General features: G+C 41.4%; 1 protein-coding gene across 5 annotated transcripts in view; it reads right to left on the reverse strand.

Annotated features, from left to right (window-relative positions):
* hemk1 (HemK methyltransferase family member 1) overlaps positions 1 to 19,300 on the reverse strand; it is a 160,771-nt gene that overhangs the window by 120,702 nt on the left and 20,769 nt on the right. For all 5 annotated transcript variants that reach the window (XM_043707652.1, XM_043707653.1, XM_043707648.1 and 2 more), the window contains 3 exons: positions 15,696 to 16,222; positions 7,853 to 7,944; positions 6,731 to 6,824 (listed from right to left, as the gene is read on the reverse strand). In XM_043707652.1, coding sequence (XP_043563587.1) covers positions 6,731 to 6,824; positions 7,853 to 7,944; positions 15,696 to 15,968 — 459 coding nt within the window. In that variant the 5' untranslated portion in view covers positions 15,969 to 16,222. The remainder of the gene's footprint in view (positions 1 to 6,730; positions 6,825 to 7,852; positions 7,945 to 15,695; positions 16,223 to 19,300) is intronic.

Here is a 19,300-nt window from a genome sequence, read left to right on the forward strand (position 1 = left end):
CTTGGCCAATATTTATCCCAAAAATCACTAAAATAACTTGTCTGTTTGTTATAAAATTGCTACCTGAGGAAGCCTGTTGTGTGCAAAGTGGACACTGTGTTTCCCTACCATATACCAGTGCTCATAATTCAAAAGGAAATCATTAGCTATAAACGACGTAGGGATGTTCTAAGATTGTGAGAGGCATGATTATAAACAGAAGTTTCGTCTTTTCTTCCTATATACCAAAAACATACTGCACTTCAAAATAAATCACTGTATGTGAGATATATCCAAGACCCTTTTCAGGGTTGGTGCTTTACAAATGTTGTTTCTGATTAACATTTTTGAGCAGTCAACAATATTGCTTTGCTGATGACACTGAGAAGCAGCTTATGTTGCAGAGGTGGGTGTAGAAAGACCACATCTTTCCTCACATAGCAGCAGGAAACTCAAAACTTTTTGCAGCAATAAGAACAAGAACATGCAAGTCTACCATTAGCTCTTTGCTGAATCACGAGATGGGGAATGCCCCATCGCTGCCCCTTCAGTTTCCTCTGGAAACAAAGCATCTCTATTCACAAGAAAAGGCAACAGGCACTGTTATCGAATTATTCAGTGATAGTTCTGCCTCCTGGCAATGTACAGAGGGCCTTGAGAAGGAAACTTGACGAGCAAAGTTACTGAGAAATATGTGGTTTTACTCCTTCAATGCCATGATTTTAGTGGAACAGACAATTTACAATAGGGGACAAAATAGAAATGGGAGCCTTTGTATAAATCACAATGTGGCTGAGTAAATTAAACTTATCCATCGTACAAACAGGATCTATGTAAATGTGCTGAAACACTAAAGCACGATCACAATTGATCAATCTGTAGTGGAGAAAGTGAGGACTGCAGATGCTGGAGATCAGAGCTGAAAATGTGTTGCTGGAAAAGCGCAGCAGGTCAGGCAGCATCCAAGGAGCAGGAGAATCGACGTTTCGGGCATAAGCCCTTGTTCAAGAATGAGGAAAGTGTGTCCAGCAGGCTAAGAAAGAAGGTAGGGGGGAGGGACTTGGGGGAGGGGCGTTGGAAATGCAATAGGTGGAAGGAGGTCAAGGTGAGGGTGATAGGCCGGAGTGGGGTGGGGGCAGAGAAGTCAGGAGGAAGATTGCAGGTTAGGAAGGAGGTGCTGAGTTCGAGGGATTTGACTGAGACAAGGTGGGGGGAGGGGAAATGAGGAAACTGGAGAAATCTGAGTTCATCCCTTGTGGTTGGAGGGTTCCTAGGCAGAAGATGAAGCGCTCTTCCTCCAACCGTCATGTTGCTATGGTCTGGCGATGGAGGAGTCCAAGGACCTGCAAGTCCTTGGTGGAGTGGGAGGGGGAGTTGAAGTGTTGAGCCACGGGCTGGTTGAGTTGGTTGGTCCGGGTGTCCCAGAGGTGTTCTCTGAAACGTTCCGCACTGTAGTGGTCCTATCTCTACTTTAATGATTCATAACATCCAAAGAACTTGCAAATAAACATCAATAGATAAGTTGAAATGGATATGGTTATCTGTCAGAAATTAATTTTGTCTTTATTTTTGAAGAATAATTGTTTAAACTTTTATTTAAAGCACTGTCCACAGCATAAGGAAGATGTTTTGAAGTGGCTCCGAGTCTCTCAGGATCCAAAATCGTTAATTGAACTTGCAACCATGACATGGCTTAGATTCAAAAAAATTTGATTGGAGGAAACTGTGAAATGGAATGGTCAGCTCATTCATTCCAGTTTAACCAATGATGCAAAACATTATGTACTAATCAAGTATGCAAAATTAAAACCATGAATCAACTGTATTGTTCGTTAATCAAAATACAAAAGCAAAGTTATTCAATGTACTTATAAAACTTATTACAGTACGAAGACACATTGTGAATAATATCCCATGACACTATACACCAACTTGAAGAATATGGTCTCTCTATGCTGTTGCTTCTCATTGCAATGCCTCTGACCTGTTTCAGTCTTATTCGCTTTTTGTCTGCTACTCTCTTCTTAACCCCTTCTTGCTAACTTACTCTGTTCTCTTTCACTTCTTTTTCTGTCTTTTCACTCTGTCTTTCTGTGTTGGAGGTAGGGATGGTCACTCAATTTTTCCTGTTGGCATTAGTTGGAAAATGAGCCTGCAGGCACTATTCCATTTTCCAGCATTTGGACCATAGCTTATGGCACTTGAGACTCATATCCAGACATATTTTCATTGGATTAAGGTTTCTGCCTCCACTAGCCTTTCAGGCAGTGAATTCCAGACCCCTAGAAACCCTCAGAGAAAATATCGTCCCTTATCTCCTCTCTCAGCCTTCTACCAAGCACTTTATTTTTTCACTGCTTGGTCACTGATCTCTTTGCTATGGTAAATCATGCTATCTACTCAATTCAGGCCCCTCACAACTTTGTACATCTCAACCAAATACTCCTATCAACCTCTACTTCAAGGAGAACAAGCCCAGCCAATCCAATCTTTCCTCACAGCTGTTTTTTTCTAGTCCTGGTCATAACTGTGTAAATCAGTTCTGTACCCTCTCTATTGCAATTATGGATATTTTATAAATCATGTCATGACACATCTCTTTAGCAGGTAAGTTTTGCACCTGGGCCTCCCAATCCAGGTAATGACACTAATACTTCTCCACAACAGTCCTTCCAGTACATTTAATAACTGTTTTCATCAACCTGTTTGAACATGCTGTGACAGGACAGTTTCTCAAGAATATACTTTATTCATAAAATGTATCTGTAACTACCTTCAACAAGTCCTAAAACAGTTCTTTGCAATGAAAAAGCAAACTACATTTTGGAATTTGGCATTCCTCAGAGCTGCAATGCAACGCAAAGACATTTTCTATTCATTTGAGACAATGAGAGTATACTATTAACTGAGTCAAAGCTCACAACAAAATGAGTACTGAGAGTTATCATAGCATCATATCAGTATAGGTAGACTGGTGATCAGATGCTGCTTAAAGCTCAATGGTTCCTAGGCCACCAAATTATTCATTCTTCAAGATTCTGGAGCCTGAACTAGAGCTCTTTTAAAAACAAGTGTGTCTCAAGTCTGAAGTCGCAAGGCAAAACACATGCAGATCTGAAGGTGAAAGAGTGCTGCAAAGACTGTATCCAGCATGTTCATAATAACTTTACACTTGTAATAACACGTAAATGAAAATCATCAACTGAGATACAGAATGTGATTTGCTTAGAAACATGGATGGACAGATACAATTTGAATAATAGACATTCACGTACAAAACTGTCCATCTATAATATGAAATAATGTCGTGATTTAAACTTAATGTGCTAACTCAGCCATCTGGTGGACACTAAGGGTAGCACAGAAAAATCATAACAGAATGAATAAGACAGTGCGTTCCAAGTGTTTTTCTACTGTGACCTATCATTAATGTTTGAAAATAGGTGCAATCTCAGAGTAAGGATGGGCTGTTGCTCTGTTGGAAAGGCACCAATGGTTTTGTCCACACCTGTTTTGAAGACTCTCAAGGAGCCGCAGAGTCAAGTGGCGTGTGAAAGGCAATGAAGTATGAGCTTCAATCCCAAGAATGTCCTGTCATTTTTCCAACGTTTATTCAAACTACATCCTTCATAACAAGCACATCAACGGAATTTCCCAACTTTAGAGAAGGAACAATGCTATCCTTATCTGATCTGGCCTATATGTGACTCTAGCCCTTCAGCAATGTCCTTGACTCTGAACTGCACTCTGAAATGGACCAGGAAGCCGTGTAGTTCAAGGGCAAATAAGGATGGGTAACAAATGCTGACCTTGTCAATGACACCCACAAGAATTCAAGAAAAGAGCCAGAGGCTATCCTCAACACTCAGCAATGCTGTCTCAGACTCACAATCAAATGACCACCACAGTCTATAAACCTTTGGAATAAACAAAGCCAAGCTGAGCAATGATTGGTTTTATTGTGTTGTATTCAACAAATTAAACTACCAACACATATGAATTACAGGAAAATCTAAACTTAATATAGCTGGAACTCTCAAACAAAATAAAGAACTGTGAATGCTACAGATCTGAAACGAAGACAGAAAATGCTGGAGAAACTTAGTCCTGACAGCATCTCTAGAGTTTTGGGTCCCGAAACCTTTGTCAGAATTGGTTCTCTCCAAAGATACTACAAGATCTTCTGAGCTTTTCCAGCACTTTCTGTCTTTGTTTCTAATTGTAACTTTTTTGAGAATCTTGATCACAAAATCAAGGCTGACACTCCAGGAGGGCTGCCCCACCAGAGAGGCTAGCTTTCAAACAAGGTGTTAAACTATAGCTCCACCTACTCTATCAGGTGGACATAAAAAAATCCCATGGCACTATCTGAAGAACAGTAGCAGTTTTCCCCAGTTGTCGGAGCTAGTATTTATCCCTCAGCTAAATCACTTGCAAAAATTCTTCACAAATTCCCAACCTCTCCACCTAGAAGGACTCGGTTGCCTGGGGATACCGCTTTTTTAAGTTCCTCTCCAAGCCACACACCATACTAATTAGAAACTATAATCAACATTCTTTCACTATGGCTGATCTTTCAGTACAGAGTTCAAAAAGATGGCTCACCACTACCTTCTCAAGAGACATACAGGATGGGCAATAAATACCGACCTAACCAACAACGTCTGCATCCTGTGAATGATAAATAAACTGTCAGTGGATTTCCTATACTATAACATCAAAACTGCTTTGAAGGTCTGAATGATGACGACTGAAATCCAAGTCTTTCCAATCTTTCAGTCATTTGGAATATCAATTCCAGTCCTACACATTCTGTTATAGTTTATTGCTTTAAATAGCTGGGTTCTGTTCCTGGTTGGTGTGTGCTTCAACACTACTAGGAACAAAACAACATACCAATCACTAGAAAAGAGAATAAACAGCTTCCCTGAAGTTGACCTGTACAGACTATAAATAGGAAAGATTGGAGAGCATTTCAAGGATGAACCTCTCCCAAGGTTCAAATAACACTGATTAAGCGGTTCAAGAATCACAGTTCTAGTTTTGTAATGTCATCTCAGCTGCCTTGTAACACATTCCAGTCTGCAGGTAATCCAATATAAACTGAGTCACTTCCAATGCAGCTGAAAAGTGTGACTATCTACCAGCAGATTTCCAGTGGAAGTGCTCATCTTACAAGAAGTGTGCACTGTATGGAAGATTCTTTGATACATGTTAAGTCAGGTTCCTGTGTTGCAGCATACAAGGACATTGCTGATCATTTAGGCCAGATCAGGTGAGGATAGCATTGTTCTATCCAGTCTAGCAAGACCAGTGATTAGCCTCACTGCATAGCAAAATGAGTGGAACCATAGCTCAGGCAAGGCAAGGCTTAAGGAGGTTCTAAAGACCATGCAGGTGTGGCAAAGTGAACAGTGGTTGGGGGAACAAAGAACAAAGAAAATTTACAGCCCAGGAACAGGCCCTTCGGCCCTCCAAGCCTGAGCCGTTCCAAATCTACTGCCCAAACTGCTCAATTCCTAAGCATCTATATCCCTCTGCTCCCCACCTACTCATGCATCTGTCCAGACGTATCTTAAATGTATTTACTGTGCCTGCCTCTACCAATTGTTCGTATTTTAAAAAATTTATAGATCTAGATAAGCCCTCCGGGTGAGAATGGGAGAAACATGAGTCAGGACAGTTTCCGGACTGCAAACCCATTCGGGATAGTGGGGGGAGGGGGGGGCGGTGGTGGTAGTCAATTGTTGGGATTTTAGAGTCATTGAGGCGTGCAGCATGGAAACAGACCTTTTGATCCAACTTATCAATGCTAACCAGAAATTCCAAATTAATCTAGTCCTATCTTCATGAAGGAAACTCCTAAATGGGGTGGAGATTCATGTTCTGTTCAACTGAGGAAGGTGGCAGCAAGAAGGAAAGCAGAGCAGGCTACGATGACAGACAGATAACAAGGAAGATGTTTCACCAGGGAAGCATCCTCTTAACCATGTATTCAAACTTTATAATTTAAAAATCTTTCTTGCAACCAAGCCATCCTGGAGGCGGCAGTGGTACGTCTCTACGGAAAAGATATGATTGCTCTCATAGTTAATCCGGGAAGACCAGCTTCTGGGTCTGACTGGAGTATTTCTACCACTGCACCCACTCCTCTCCCCAGCCTGCTGCTGAGTACCCGCCTTCAGACACTTAAACTGCCCCTAACAATATAGGAAATTTGAGGCTGTTTACGAAATTGCAAAGTCAGAAGTCACACACCAGGTTAGTGTCCAACAGTTTTATTTCAAATCACAAGCTTTTGGAGTACTGCCACTGTGTCAGGTATGGTGTGACTTCTGACTTTGTCCAACCAGTCCAACGCCAGCATCTCCCATCATGGCTACAAAATTGCAATCAGCCACCTTTTGCTGAATTTTAAAAAGGCTTTTAAAGTGCCTAAGCAAGGTCCAATATTTTCAGGCTATTATGGCTCCCATTCCTGCACCCAAAAATTCCTATCTATATATCAGCACTTGAGGCAAAGGAGGCCAAGAGAACAGAAGAAAAATAAATGACTCGTGGCAGAGCAGTGACAGTGAGAAGAGAAAGTCCAGTGACAACATTTTTAACTTGAGTGACATCCCACATTAAGTGCTACAGTCCTTTGCTAAATTTATGGATATGAAAATGTAGGGTAACTCAATGAATGGAGTACAAGTGCACCATCATGCAAACCAATAAGGTGATTTTGTGATTGAATGCATCGGTTTACCTCGGTTTCTGGTCTGGGAATAAAAACTGGTGGCTTTATTTTCAGGGTCAGATCACAGAAGTCCCACTCCTCGATTACATACTGCACAGGCATGCTAGAAGTAAAAAAAAGAGAACATGCTGCAAACTAAACCATTTACAAAATTGTTAAAATATTGGGCACTGCTAAGAAGAGAAATATTTTGTCAAAAACTTCCATCTTGCACTCATTAGGACAATTTGCAAGAATGTTATTCAATGAAAAAATCAATATTTACACTGCATGAGAGAAGTGTTAATTGTTTAGCAGCCATTGCCACGGAGAATGCAACAGTTAGTGATGACTGACAACTAACTATCCAGCTTCAATTCAATTTTAAACAATGCAGGTTGACTTTAACTGAACCGCGGATTGTCCTAAGAAATGAATGACTGTCACCTACTGAGTTGAAACAGGTGCACTGTATGTATGTTCTGTGTACTAATGTATGTAGCTTCCAGTACATGCAAGATATTCAGACTGCCTGCCTGACTGACCATCTGAAATTGGGAGACAAAAATAGAAATTGCTGGAAAGCTTAGCAGGTCTAGCAGCATTTGTGGAGATAAATCAGAGTTAACATTTCGGGGCAAGTGACCCTTCCTCAGAAACCCTGAAACTGGATGTCAACACAACTTTGCATACTCCAGATTATCCAGTAAATGTTGTCCAATTGCAGAATCACATCTGATGTTGGACATTGTGTTGTCAGTTCGACTAAAAATGAGGAATTCCCACAGTGATCTGTGCTCAACCATAAGTGCTACCATTGTACCTCTACTGCACCAATGCCCTGCACAGGAAGGGAGTTCTGCTTTTTCATATTACACATGTGGACATCCTTATTACAGAACTGCCCTCTGAAGATGTGATACAGAGTTGAGGAGCTTTCACACACTGAGGGAAGTAAAACATGCTAGATGAATCCCAACGGTGGTCAGTCGCTGATATCTACAAAGACCTTGGCTGAGCTCGTTACCGAGCTATCTGACAAATAATATAAAATTGCAGTGGACAGTGTTTAAGATGAAAATAAGTGAAAATGAATTATATGTGAAAAACATAAAAAAAGGGAGCTGTAAAAATATATTTAAAATATCGTACTGGTGTAAGCGCTTTGTACACAAATTCCAGATTATCTGCTTCTGCTCTGCAGTGAGTGGATGTGACAGGACCTCTTCTGTAAGGTTGTGAATCTGGAGGATACAGAAAAACAGTTAATAAAAAGTGAACACTGTTGTTGATTAAAAATAAATATACTTACTGTGACTGCACTGCCATGCTGATGCCAATACACTATAGAAAAGTATTGCAGCTGAATGAATTCACTTCTAGATATGAAAATACATTTATAGAATTGAATAATAGAACACAGGAGGCCATTCAGCTGTTCTGAGGAAAAGTCACTCGACCCGAAACATTAACTCTAATTTCTCTCCACAGATGCTGCTTGACCTGCTGAGCTTTTCCAGCTTTTTAGTTTTGTTTTTGATTTACAGCATCTGCAGTTTTTTCAGTTTTTACTTAGGCCATTCAGCTAATTGTGCCTATGGTAGCTCTTTGATAATGCCATCTAACATCTAACCTGTCTCACCTTCCTGTCCTTTCCCCATAACTCAGCAAATGTTTTTCAATTTATGTGCTTATTCAAACTCCTTTTGAAAGTTGCAAATTCACTGTCTATGGAGCGGAGATAATCAATGATGGTAAAAGAAAACTGGCCACTTGAGCAAGATCGATTTGCAGGGCTACAGGGCTAGAAGAGAGGATTGGTGTTTGCGACATATTAAGTACATTGTTAAGGTATTTGAATGAAGGTCACTGTTTAATTTACGACCAAGAGTACTTATAGTGACTGCTAGGTAAGAAGATGGAAGCAAATATATGTAATACTGCATTCTGTGAATAAACACAGAAAAGGATTTATGTCTACTTTCATACTTCATAAGGAGGCATAGGAATGATTCAACATATAGAATGACTGTATGGCTAAATGGACATATAGCATGGATGGGAAGGGCTGAATGAACTCCTTTTGAGCTAAAACGAATCAACAACTTAAGGGCCTTTCATACATTGAATTGATCCCATCAAAAGAGTGCAAGCTTTGCCCACATCTTTCACTTCCAGGTCAGACTGGTGACCATTAGGGCTATAGCATTTAGTTTTGTAATTCAGGGTACCAGCAGATCAATATGATGTGTCTGGTATATGGGTGAAAGACAGTTAGCAAAGCTTTCCACTTTGGCATACTAGTTTATTTCTCATTTTCAACCTCCACTGCTGACTAGCTACATTATGAAAAAGAGAACTAAATGTACACATCTCCCCAACAGTATACTGTTTGCCCATCAGACAGTTCTCAGCCTTGCTTTCTCATGGTGGCACAAAGATAATGTGCAGGCCTAATGATACGTGGTCATGCCCTGGATTCACAAATTTAAATGCTGAGGAAAAAGAAACTATAATGTAATTGAAAGATGGACTGATGTGTAAATAGGTCATTTTTCCTGCAACTCTTGTAACAGAATGCACTGATTTGCATGCCTTGGGATGCACTTAGGAGGTCAAAAGGGTGGACACCCTGCTATTTGGCAAGTTCGGGATTGTCATATACTGCACCCTGGAAAGGAAGTAACAAAGAGGATTGACGAGGGCAGACTGGTAGATGTGATCTATGTGGACTTCAGTAAGGCGTTCAACAAGCTTCCCCATGGGAGACTGATTAGCAAGGTTAGATCTCATGGAATACAGGGAGAACTAGCCATTTGGATACAGAACTGGCTCAAAGGTAGAAGACAGAGGGTGGTGGAAGAGGGTTGTTTTACAAACTGGAGGCCTGTGATCAGTGGAGTGCCACAAGGATTGTTGCTTGGTCCTCTACTTTTTGTCATTTACATAAATGATTTGGATGCGAGCATTAAAGGTACAGTTAGTAAGTTTGCAGATGACACCAAAATTGCAGGTGTAGTGGACAGCGAAGAGGGTTACCTCAGATTACAACAGGATCTTGACCAGATGGGCCAATGGGCTGAGAAGTGGCAGATGCAGTTTAATTCAGATAAATGCAACGTGTTGCATTTTGGGAAAGCAAATCTTAACAGGACTTATACACTTTATGGTAAGGTCCTAGGGAGAGTTGCTGAACAAAGAGACCTTGGAGTGCAGGTTCATAGCTCCTTGAAAGTGGAGTCGCAGTTAGATAGGATAGTGAAGAAGGCGTTTGGTATGCTTTCGTTTATTCATCAGAGTATTGAGTACAGGAGTTGGGAGGTCATGTTACGGCTGTACAGGACAGTGGTTAGGCCACTGTTGGAATATTGTGTGCAATTCTGGTCTCCTTCCTATTGGAAAGATGTTGTGAAACTTGAAAGGGTTCAGAAAAAAATAACAAGGATATTGCCAGGGTTGGAGGATTTGAGCTATAAGGAGAGGCTGAAGAGGGTGGGGCTGTTTTCCCTGGAGTGTCAGAGGCTGAGGGATGACCTTATCGAGATTTACAAAATTATGAGGGGCATGGATAGGATAAATAGACAAAGTCTTTTCCCTGGGGTTGGGGGGTCCAGAACTAGAGGGCATAGGTTTAGAGTGAGAGGGGAAAGATATAAAAGAGACCTAAGGGGCAACGTTTTCACACAGAGGGTGATGCATATATGGAATGAGCGCCAGAGGAAGTGGTGGAGGCTGGTACAATTGCAACATTTAAGAGGCATTTGGATAGATATATGAATAGGAAGGGTTTGGAGAGATATGGGCCGGGTGCTGGTAGGTGGGACTAGATTGGGTTGGGATATCTGGTCGGCATGGGTTGGACCAAAGGGTCTGTTTCCATGCTGTACATCTCTATGACTCTAAGTAAAACAATTACAAGTGATAACCCCAATTTGACTGGCATAAAGAAGTGATGCAACAGGCTGTCTCCAATAGCAGGAGAAACACTGTGTCCGATCATCCAGCACTACTTCCAGTAAGATAGTTTCTGCAACTGAGATGCTATCCCATCAAGGTACATCTGCTACATGAGTAATCGAAGCATTTAAGAGTTGGGTTCATCAAATGGACAGAATGCATCACTCCAATCAAAGACACAGCAAGAAAATAAATGAAAAGAAGGAAGATGACAATTCTTCACTGGCAAGTGGAACATGAAAGTTGAATGCGCACAGCATTGACAGACAACTTTCAACTGGTTGATAATGAGTACAAAACAGCTGTGATCAACATCGAACCTGATACTCTGAACATCAAGACACCAACCCACACTGTAGAACAAGCAGAGTGAGAGCAGATGACTGAAATATAAACACAGTCATCTGGCAGGGAAACAGTTCAAAGGAGACACATGAGATAGGTGCAAGTTTTTCTGTGGGAAAGCTCTTAAAAATAGCACGCCCTACAAATGGTTCAGACTGTGTTCATTCACTTCTCAATTTGAGCAAAGCCAGTTAACTTCACATTCTTTTGTCCAGAAAAAGACTCATACTAGACTTGAAATTTTACTGTTTTTCTCTCCAAATTACGCCAGACCTACTGCGCTTTTTCAGCTTTTTCTTTGTTTGTTCTAGTTAACTTTATGGTTATCTACAAGCCAATGCAGTGCTCCATTACATAAAGAAGATACCAATTCCATGAAGAGATTTACACCTCAATCTGCAGAATCCTTATGGTATAACATCTTTATTGACTGAACAATTGCAGTCTTATGAGGCATGGATTGCCTGCCTTGGGCATCATGACCAGGGAAAGATAAATGAGAATGTACAGCCACTAAAGCTTTTCTACAATCGTAAACCTTAGGTAATGGACACCTTCTATTAGAAGGAATCATACCACAAGATGTCTGAGAAATATCCAAATCAGGGCATTGGCACCTGCTAGACCTGATCATCAGATGTGACTCACTGAATAGAATTCTCAACACAAGTAGGTGCTATAGATCTCACTGTAATATAGATCACATCCTGGCTGGCACCAAGGTGCGCATGCAATACTTGAAGATTGTTATTCAAAGAATCTTATATCAACATCAATCATAGTGCCCACCCATATAAAACTAATCATTTTTGACAACTGAACTGGCACATGTAACATAGTCATGTTACATTCCACATAGAATGCAAAATCCAAATGTAACATAGTCCAAGATACTAATTACAATGCTACATTCTCAACATATGGAAGGTAGGAGCAGAAAATGCAGACTCTTATGAGGCTAACATCACTATGAAGGAACTTGTGATTAAAACCAATTTGCTCACCTTAATTAAATGAGATGTATGAGCAAGGAGACTGTAAGTGGGCTAAGGGTTGCGTAAAGTCCAACAGACTGCTTAGGAGGTATGCTGATGACCATGCTCACAAGTTTTGCCAGAATATCCAGAAGTCATTCAACACAAGGGATGCCAGAAGTATGTAACAGCAAAAGTCCACAGGGCCCATTATCAAAGAAAGTAGCTCCACTGAAAAAGAGTGGCTGGATAAAAAGGTCAAGATCACAATGACTACAAAAACAGTTGGAAGGTGAGTGGAACACAATCCTGAGCTGTATGTCAAGGAAAATGCAGTCACTGAGGAAGTTCCAAACACCACAGAAAACCCATTTCACATGGCAGAGCTGGTTGAAGAATCCACAGGGAAGGAGCTTAGCAAAGATACTAACTCATCTGCCATGGGCAAAACACCACAATAACTCATCCAGCATTGGAAACAGTAACATTTGCATGGATATCTTAGGCCCTGCTGAAAGAGGGCACTGTCCCAAGCATATTTATTTGTGTTTAGGATGTGGTATGGAGTAGAATTCCTACAGTGCAGAAAGAGGCCATTTGATTCATCAAGTCTGCACCAACCTCCAAAGAGCACCTTATCCAGATCCAGCCCCGATCCCCGTAACCCTACATTTACCATGGTTAATCCACCTAGCCTGCATACCCTGACGCTACAGGGCAACCCACACAACCTGCACCATCTTTAGACTGTGGGAGGAAACTGGAGCACCTGACGGAAACCCACACAGAACCTGCAAACTCCAGACCAACAGTCAACTAAGGCTGGAATCAAACCTGGGTCTTTGGTGCTGTAAGGCAGCAGTGCTAATCACTAAGCCACCTTGTCACCCAGAGAGGAGTTAGCTCAGTATAGCCTTTGCGAAAGCACTTGGTTGTGGTGAAAAAACTTGGAATATGGAAGAAAAATCATTAGGTAATTATGAGGGGCATTTTTGGGAAAAAGCAAGGATAATAAAAAATAGTAGCGAGTTTTGAGAAGATTTGTAGCTCAGGTTGAGGTTCTGGATGTAGGTTTGCTCGCTGAGCTGGAAGGTTCATTTCCAGATGTTTTGACCCTACTAGGTAACATCTTCAGTGGGCTGCCGTGCGAAGCACTGCTACTGATTCCTGCTTTCTATTTATATGTTTGGTTTCTAACACATTGAGTTAGACCCCATCTACCACCCCCTGAGATAAAGAACAGGAAATGACATCACCAACCCAGAGATGTTATCTAGTGGGGTGACGAAACGTCTGGAAATGTACCTTCCAGTTCAGCAAGCAAACCTACATCCATAAACAGATAATGTCTGAAGCTGATGTTTCTCTTTAGGAGGAACAAGTTATTAAACAAATATGTTTCAGAATCTAGCCCAATATTACATAGAAATTACAAGGAAGTTGTAGGGTAGAAAATGTTTGCAGTACTTGTCTATTTTTCCATTCATTCAGCCAGTACATGAATTACTCCAATTTGTAAGATGCCTGAGCAACTTTAGAGCTGGTTTTCCTATTTAGAGCTCTGCAGATATATATCCAGCAGCAGCAGATCCATTCCAATGTGAAATCCCAGCCCATTCAATATGTACACTACATCCTCAGTTGCCATATTTCCAGATGCAGCTTGTCCATAAGGCTAACCACCTCAGCCAGCTATTGATGAGCCCATTGCTGAGGTTCCTATCTGTAATGCTGCAAAGATGTTGACAAGATGTTGTGTGAGTTGCTTTCATTGCCTCATTCCTTACTGCCCTGGAAAAGCTGGTGTTGAGTTATTTTCATGAACTACGTTCGCTGCCACAGTATTTAGATGGCTGGCCCAGTTAGAATGGGCAATAAATGCTGGTCTAGCCAGTCAAGCCCACATGCCATGACGGAATTTTTAAAAAATTGTTGCTGGTCAACTGTATCCCAAGGATGTTGACAGTGAGGGACTCACCAATGGTAATACCACTGCATGTCAATAGGTGTAGGTTAAATTTTCTTCTTTGAGATGGTACTTGTTTGGCAGGTGCATAGCATTACTTGTGTGATGGAAAGACAATGATCCTGTTGAATGGGAATTGCTGTCATTGTAACAATTATTGCATTGTTCTTATCAGATTGCAAATTCTGAATGAACACTTTTATCCTGAATCCTAGTGTGGTTTCAGAAGTGGAGGATCTACAATTGGTATGATGTTCTCGGTTCATTGGCTGCTGGAGCAATATTATGCTGGAGATAACAAAGTTTGGTTTTCAGAAGTTGCTGACACACATGAACCTTGAAGGTCCACGCAGAAGGAAATAAAGTTAGAGGGAACATAACAGTCAAGCACATGAGCAGAAGTAGTCTATTTCAGCTCATGTAAAAAGCTGGCTGCTTGTCGAAACTACTCAAAGTAATATTCTCTTTCTATGATGGATGAGGTCAGCTAAGGTAGAGCACAATGGAATCTATACTGGGGTCAAACAATAGTATATTGTGGCACCAAGAATCTTGGGCATATTTTTCTCCTCTGCTCCATTTGCTTTCACCTAATCTACAGAGGACAAGATACAAACTAGAACTGATGGAAACCTATTCAGCCTTGCTGGTCTGAGATCCAAGGCAAATGCCCATCAAGTCCTCATCACAGAGCTGTTATATGTTGACAATGCTGCTCTAAGGTTCCTTGCTGAAGAACAGCTATAGCAGCAAATTAAGTCTCTCACAAATGTAAAATATTTGATTTGACCATCAGCAGCAGGAAGGCGAGCATCACAGCCCAAGATGTTGTCATATCGCCATCTATTGGCATTGACACTATGATGCTGGTGCTTGTTGACAGCATATACCTAGACCCCATGATCATCACCATAAAAATTAGCATGTATGTACAACAAGTAATAGGAAGGCAAATGGAATGTTGGCCTTTGTTGCAAAATGGATGGAGGATAAATGCAGGGAAGTCTTAATGTTACAGTGCAAGGATATTGGTGAGACTGTACGTGGAGTTGGAATTTTGGTCTCCTTAATTTTAAGGTATATACTTGCATAGGAAACAATTCAGAAAAGTCTCACTCAATGGATTCTTAGGATAAAGGAACTGCATTTTGAAGGCTAAACATGTTGGGTTGATACTCATTCGAGTTTAAAAGAATTTAGAAGTGATTTTATTGAAACATAAAAGATTCTGAGGGGGCATAACAAGGAAATATTGAGAGGATGTCTCTTCAGTGAAGGAATCGTAGAACTGTGGGGCATAGTTTAAAAATAAGAACTTTCCATTTAAAGCAGAGAATAAGAAGGAATTTCTTCACTGGAATTTTCTTTCCAGCTAATCATTGAACATTTTTGAATTTTTTGATCAAGAAGGGAGTCAAAGATTATGGGGAGGATGCAGGGAAGTGGTGTTAACACCATAATCAAAGCAAGCAAGATATTACTGAATAGCATAGCAAACTCAAATTCAACCTCAAGGGCTGTGTCAATTGATCTAACAGCTAAATTGGATGGTGAAACAGACTCCAAGGAGCTGCATAGCTTAAATGTTCTAACACTCCCTCAACATCCAGCACCTTTTTATGGGTCACCATCATGTTCTTTTCATTTTCTTCAATCCCTCAACATGCATCTTATACCTCGTCCCTTTAAGGCATTTCAACAGACATAAATCTCTAAGTTACCTCACCCAGAGCTGAACTGTTTGATACTTAACTGTTTTTCCTCCAAGCACGTGAGATATTATATGTTCACTTGATTGCTGTGGCTCTGATATTCCATTCTGTTCAAATACCTTTTGCCAATGGGTCACGCAGTTAAATCCCGTAATTTTGTCATGTATAAATCGACAAGGATTTCTGGGAACAGCATTTAGAAAAGAGACAGCCCCACAAAATATTGTGTCTTCACTTTGACAATAACAATGTGGTTTTATTCTGAAACGTGATGTCAAGCGCACACGACAAGCTGAGAACATCTTCCACCACATCTTGGCTGCCCGAGGTCCTCCTTAATGCTCCCCACAGTCCTGCCTTGCTTTAAGTAGAGTCTTTTCAGCACAAATTTTCTTGAATTGTTAGTTAGGAGAAGCTTAGCTTGCACGAGGAGCTCATATTTGGACCGTGGGTTTTGGTCTGCACTGTTCCTGTCATCCTTCATGTCAGTCCATTGAGTGTGGATGGAATTCGAATTATGTCTCATTGAAACAGTGTAGCTAACCAGACCAATTCATGTGTGGAAAATCTGAGAAAAAGATATTAAATTAGACAGGTTTAACAAATTTCCCATTTTATTTTGAAAGGTATATCTAAGCAAATTTATGGTGCACTGCAAGTATCTAAAATGCTTCAGTTTTGAAGTAAGGGTCACTGGATCCAAAACCTTAACTTAGCTTATACTCAAAAGGTACTGCCAGACCTCCTGATTTTCCATGTAATTTCTATTTTTGTATCTAAAATATATGGCCTTAAAGAATGCTTCCCTTTCCTTGCAGTATACTAGAAGTTAATTGATGTAACTACAGGTTGTTCTGCTATAACACGCGTTTCATTAGCGCAAATTTACTGTAAAGCGATTGACGAATTGGGGACACTTTTTAAAGCACAAACTTTTAAAATGTGCGTTGCCAACACTTTAAGCGCTGACTCTAAAGCACAATTTTTCTATAATGCAGGGTTGCACAAGATCACAATTATTGCATTATAGAAGAACTACCTGTAATGTGTACTAAGTAGAATAGTGACAGTCATTTATATAATTTAACACTAGTCATAGTGATTTTAAAGTGCTTCACGTTACAATATTTCTTGCTTTACCACAGCTTAACATACTTGAATTTGTTTTTCGTTAAATTAACATCACCATTCTCTACTCTCCAAGCTTCCAAATTCTACACAATACCTCACTTTAGACGTGACTACTCCTGGCCCTGGTAAGTGCCATTTTGTGATTGGCTAATTGAAGTATATGAGAACAGGCCAATCTACATCCAACAATCTGTTCTGAAAGCTCTGCTCTGATAGTTGTTGCAATATTAATCTCAGCAGCTGAGACAATCCACAACTTTCCAAATAAGACAATTTACAGCATTCTTTAAAATAAAATACCCCCTAAAGATTTTATATAGGCAAACAGACCAACAGACAGATGTCAAATATCACCTCTGCTGAAACAAGAGTCAAGCATGCTGCAGTATGCTCTCTTGTGACAAAAAAATCATAAGATCTCTGAATCCTATATTGGGCTAAACTCAAATGTGTCAGAGACTCTAAGAAATAATCAGCTTATTTTATACGTGTTGCTGCTAGGGAAAGTTAACATCTAACAGATTAGATGGAGAGGGGGAATTGGATCCAATTTAATTCTTGAAAGTTATATTTGAAATAACTCCACATAGGCCAGTATCCCATCACAAGCCAACCTTTATTTACACACGGAGAGACCTTCATACTGGTCAAGCTCTCTCAGAGACAGTTCTCAGAGTGAACAGAACTTTTGACACTCAAGTTTATATCTGTCAGCCAGGCTGCCTAATTGGATCAGATTAACAGTCACCATCAGGGAACTCATATTTTATGAGGTCCACCTGTCTGACCTTCTTACAAACATTACATCCCTTCCCTTCTGAGTCAGAGGATGTAGGCTGGTTCTTCTTTTTATAGCTCCTCCTAGCACACTTTAGCACTGGGTCAGGTTCCTTCAACTCCTCCTCTGAAATGGGCAGCATGTGACGCATAGTAGCTGATCTCTTGCATTTGCAGCATCTCGAAGAAATTCATTTTCTTCTTCAGGCAGCAAAGGCATTGAGGCAGTGACATTCGCAGTGTCCAACTCACATTCTGAGGTATCTTCAAAGTTTGACAGAGATGGAGAATACAGGTTACAGAATCTTTAGAAAGGCAGTCAAGGAGCCAGCACATTTTACTCCCGCACCACTTGCAAGTTTGGAGTTGCGGTTCACATGCTTATTCAGGACCGTCGCACTTAGTTGAACTTTATGTCAGTGGACCTGATGTTGCATCAAATATGTCTCTTACCAATGCAGGGCCATTCCAGTCATTCCGACACCAAACCCGGTCTTGCTTAGCAGTCTTGTGACCAGCATTGCTGTTGCTGATGCCGTTTCACCCTAACCCCCTCCCCCACCCCAAAGTTCTGGGAAGCTCAGATATAGTCTGGTGTGGAGTCTTCCCCGTATTAGCAATTCTGCTGGAGCTATACCAATAGTTGCATGAGGGGTGGTCTTATAGTCAAGTAGGAACCGGGACAGTTTGGCATCTCGTGAAGCTGCAGGCTGTTCCTTTAAGCATGCCTTCAAAAGTTTGGGCTGCTCTTTCTGTCAGACCATTGGATGATGGATGGTTTGGAGCTTTCCTTATATGTTGAATGCTATTCAACTTTAGGAAACAGTCAAACTGCCTGCTGGTAGATCTGTAACCAACACATATGGGAGTTTTTGCTCGCAGTTTTTGTACTGTCGTCGCTGTGTTTGAAGAATAAAGTCGTCGCTGTGTTTGAAGAATGAAGTCTGTACATGCCCAGCCACTTTGTGTGGGCATCAGCAATGATTAAGAACACTGAGCCCACAAAAGACCCTGCATAGTTAACGTGTAACCCAACTAAGGTTTACCCAGCCATTCCCACCAATGTGGGGGTACTGCTGATGGTAATTTCTGTTCTTGTTGGCACTGTCCACACCAACACAGCTATGTCTGCCTCCAATCCTGACCACCAGACACCACACCAACCCCTGGATGACCCCGATGGAGATCAGCCGGCCCACGTCCTCGGACTCCTGGGGGAAGGGATATAGTGATTGTAACCAGGTGGACCTCATGGAATATGAGATGCCTGACTCAGGCTGTTAATCTGGTCCAATCAGGGGACCCTGACAGACAGATCTAAAGAGGAATGTTTTTCTGAAAAACCTCCTCCTCTGCTTTTGGTTGCACTTCAGTCCCACGCTCCTGATCTTCGGGCACCCGGTACGGAGGAAGGAGGGCAGGTCTGAAGACCTCCTCGTGGGTCTGCTCCTGGGCCTGGCCATTAACAGGTCCAGGCAGCGGGCTGTGGAGGGGGTCGTTAGGGCCGACTGCCTGCCCCTCTTCCGCGGATACGTTAGGGCCCGGGTGTCCTTGGAGAAGGAGCACGCGGTGTCCACCAACACCCTGGAGTTGTTCAGGGAGAGGTGGGCGCCGCAGGGAGTGGAGTGCATCATTTCTCCCTCCAACTCTATTGGATTTAGTCCCTGCCCTCCCCTTCACTGTTTTGATCACACAGCACTGCCCTCTGATGTGAAGGGCAGTGTTTATCACTGGCCAC

The sequence above is a fragment of the Chiloscyllium plagiosum genome, chromosome 18, assembly GCF_004010195.1.
Source record: "Chiloscyllium plagiosum isolate BGI_BamShark_2017 chromosome 18, ASM401019v2, whole genome shotgun sequence".
NCBI lineage: Eukaryota > Metazoa > Chordata > Chondrichthyes > Orectolobiformes > Hemiscylliidae > Chiloscyllium > Chiloscyllium plagiosum.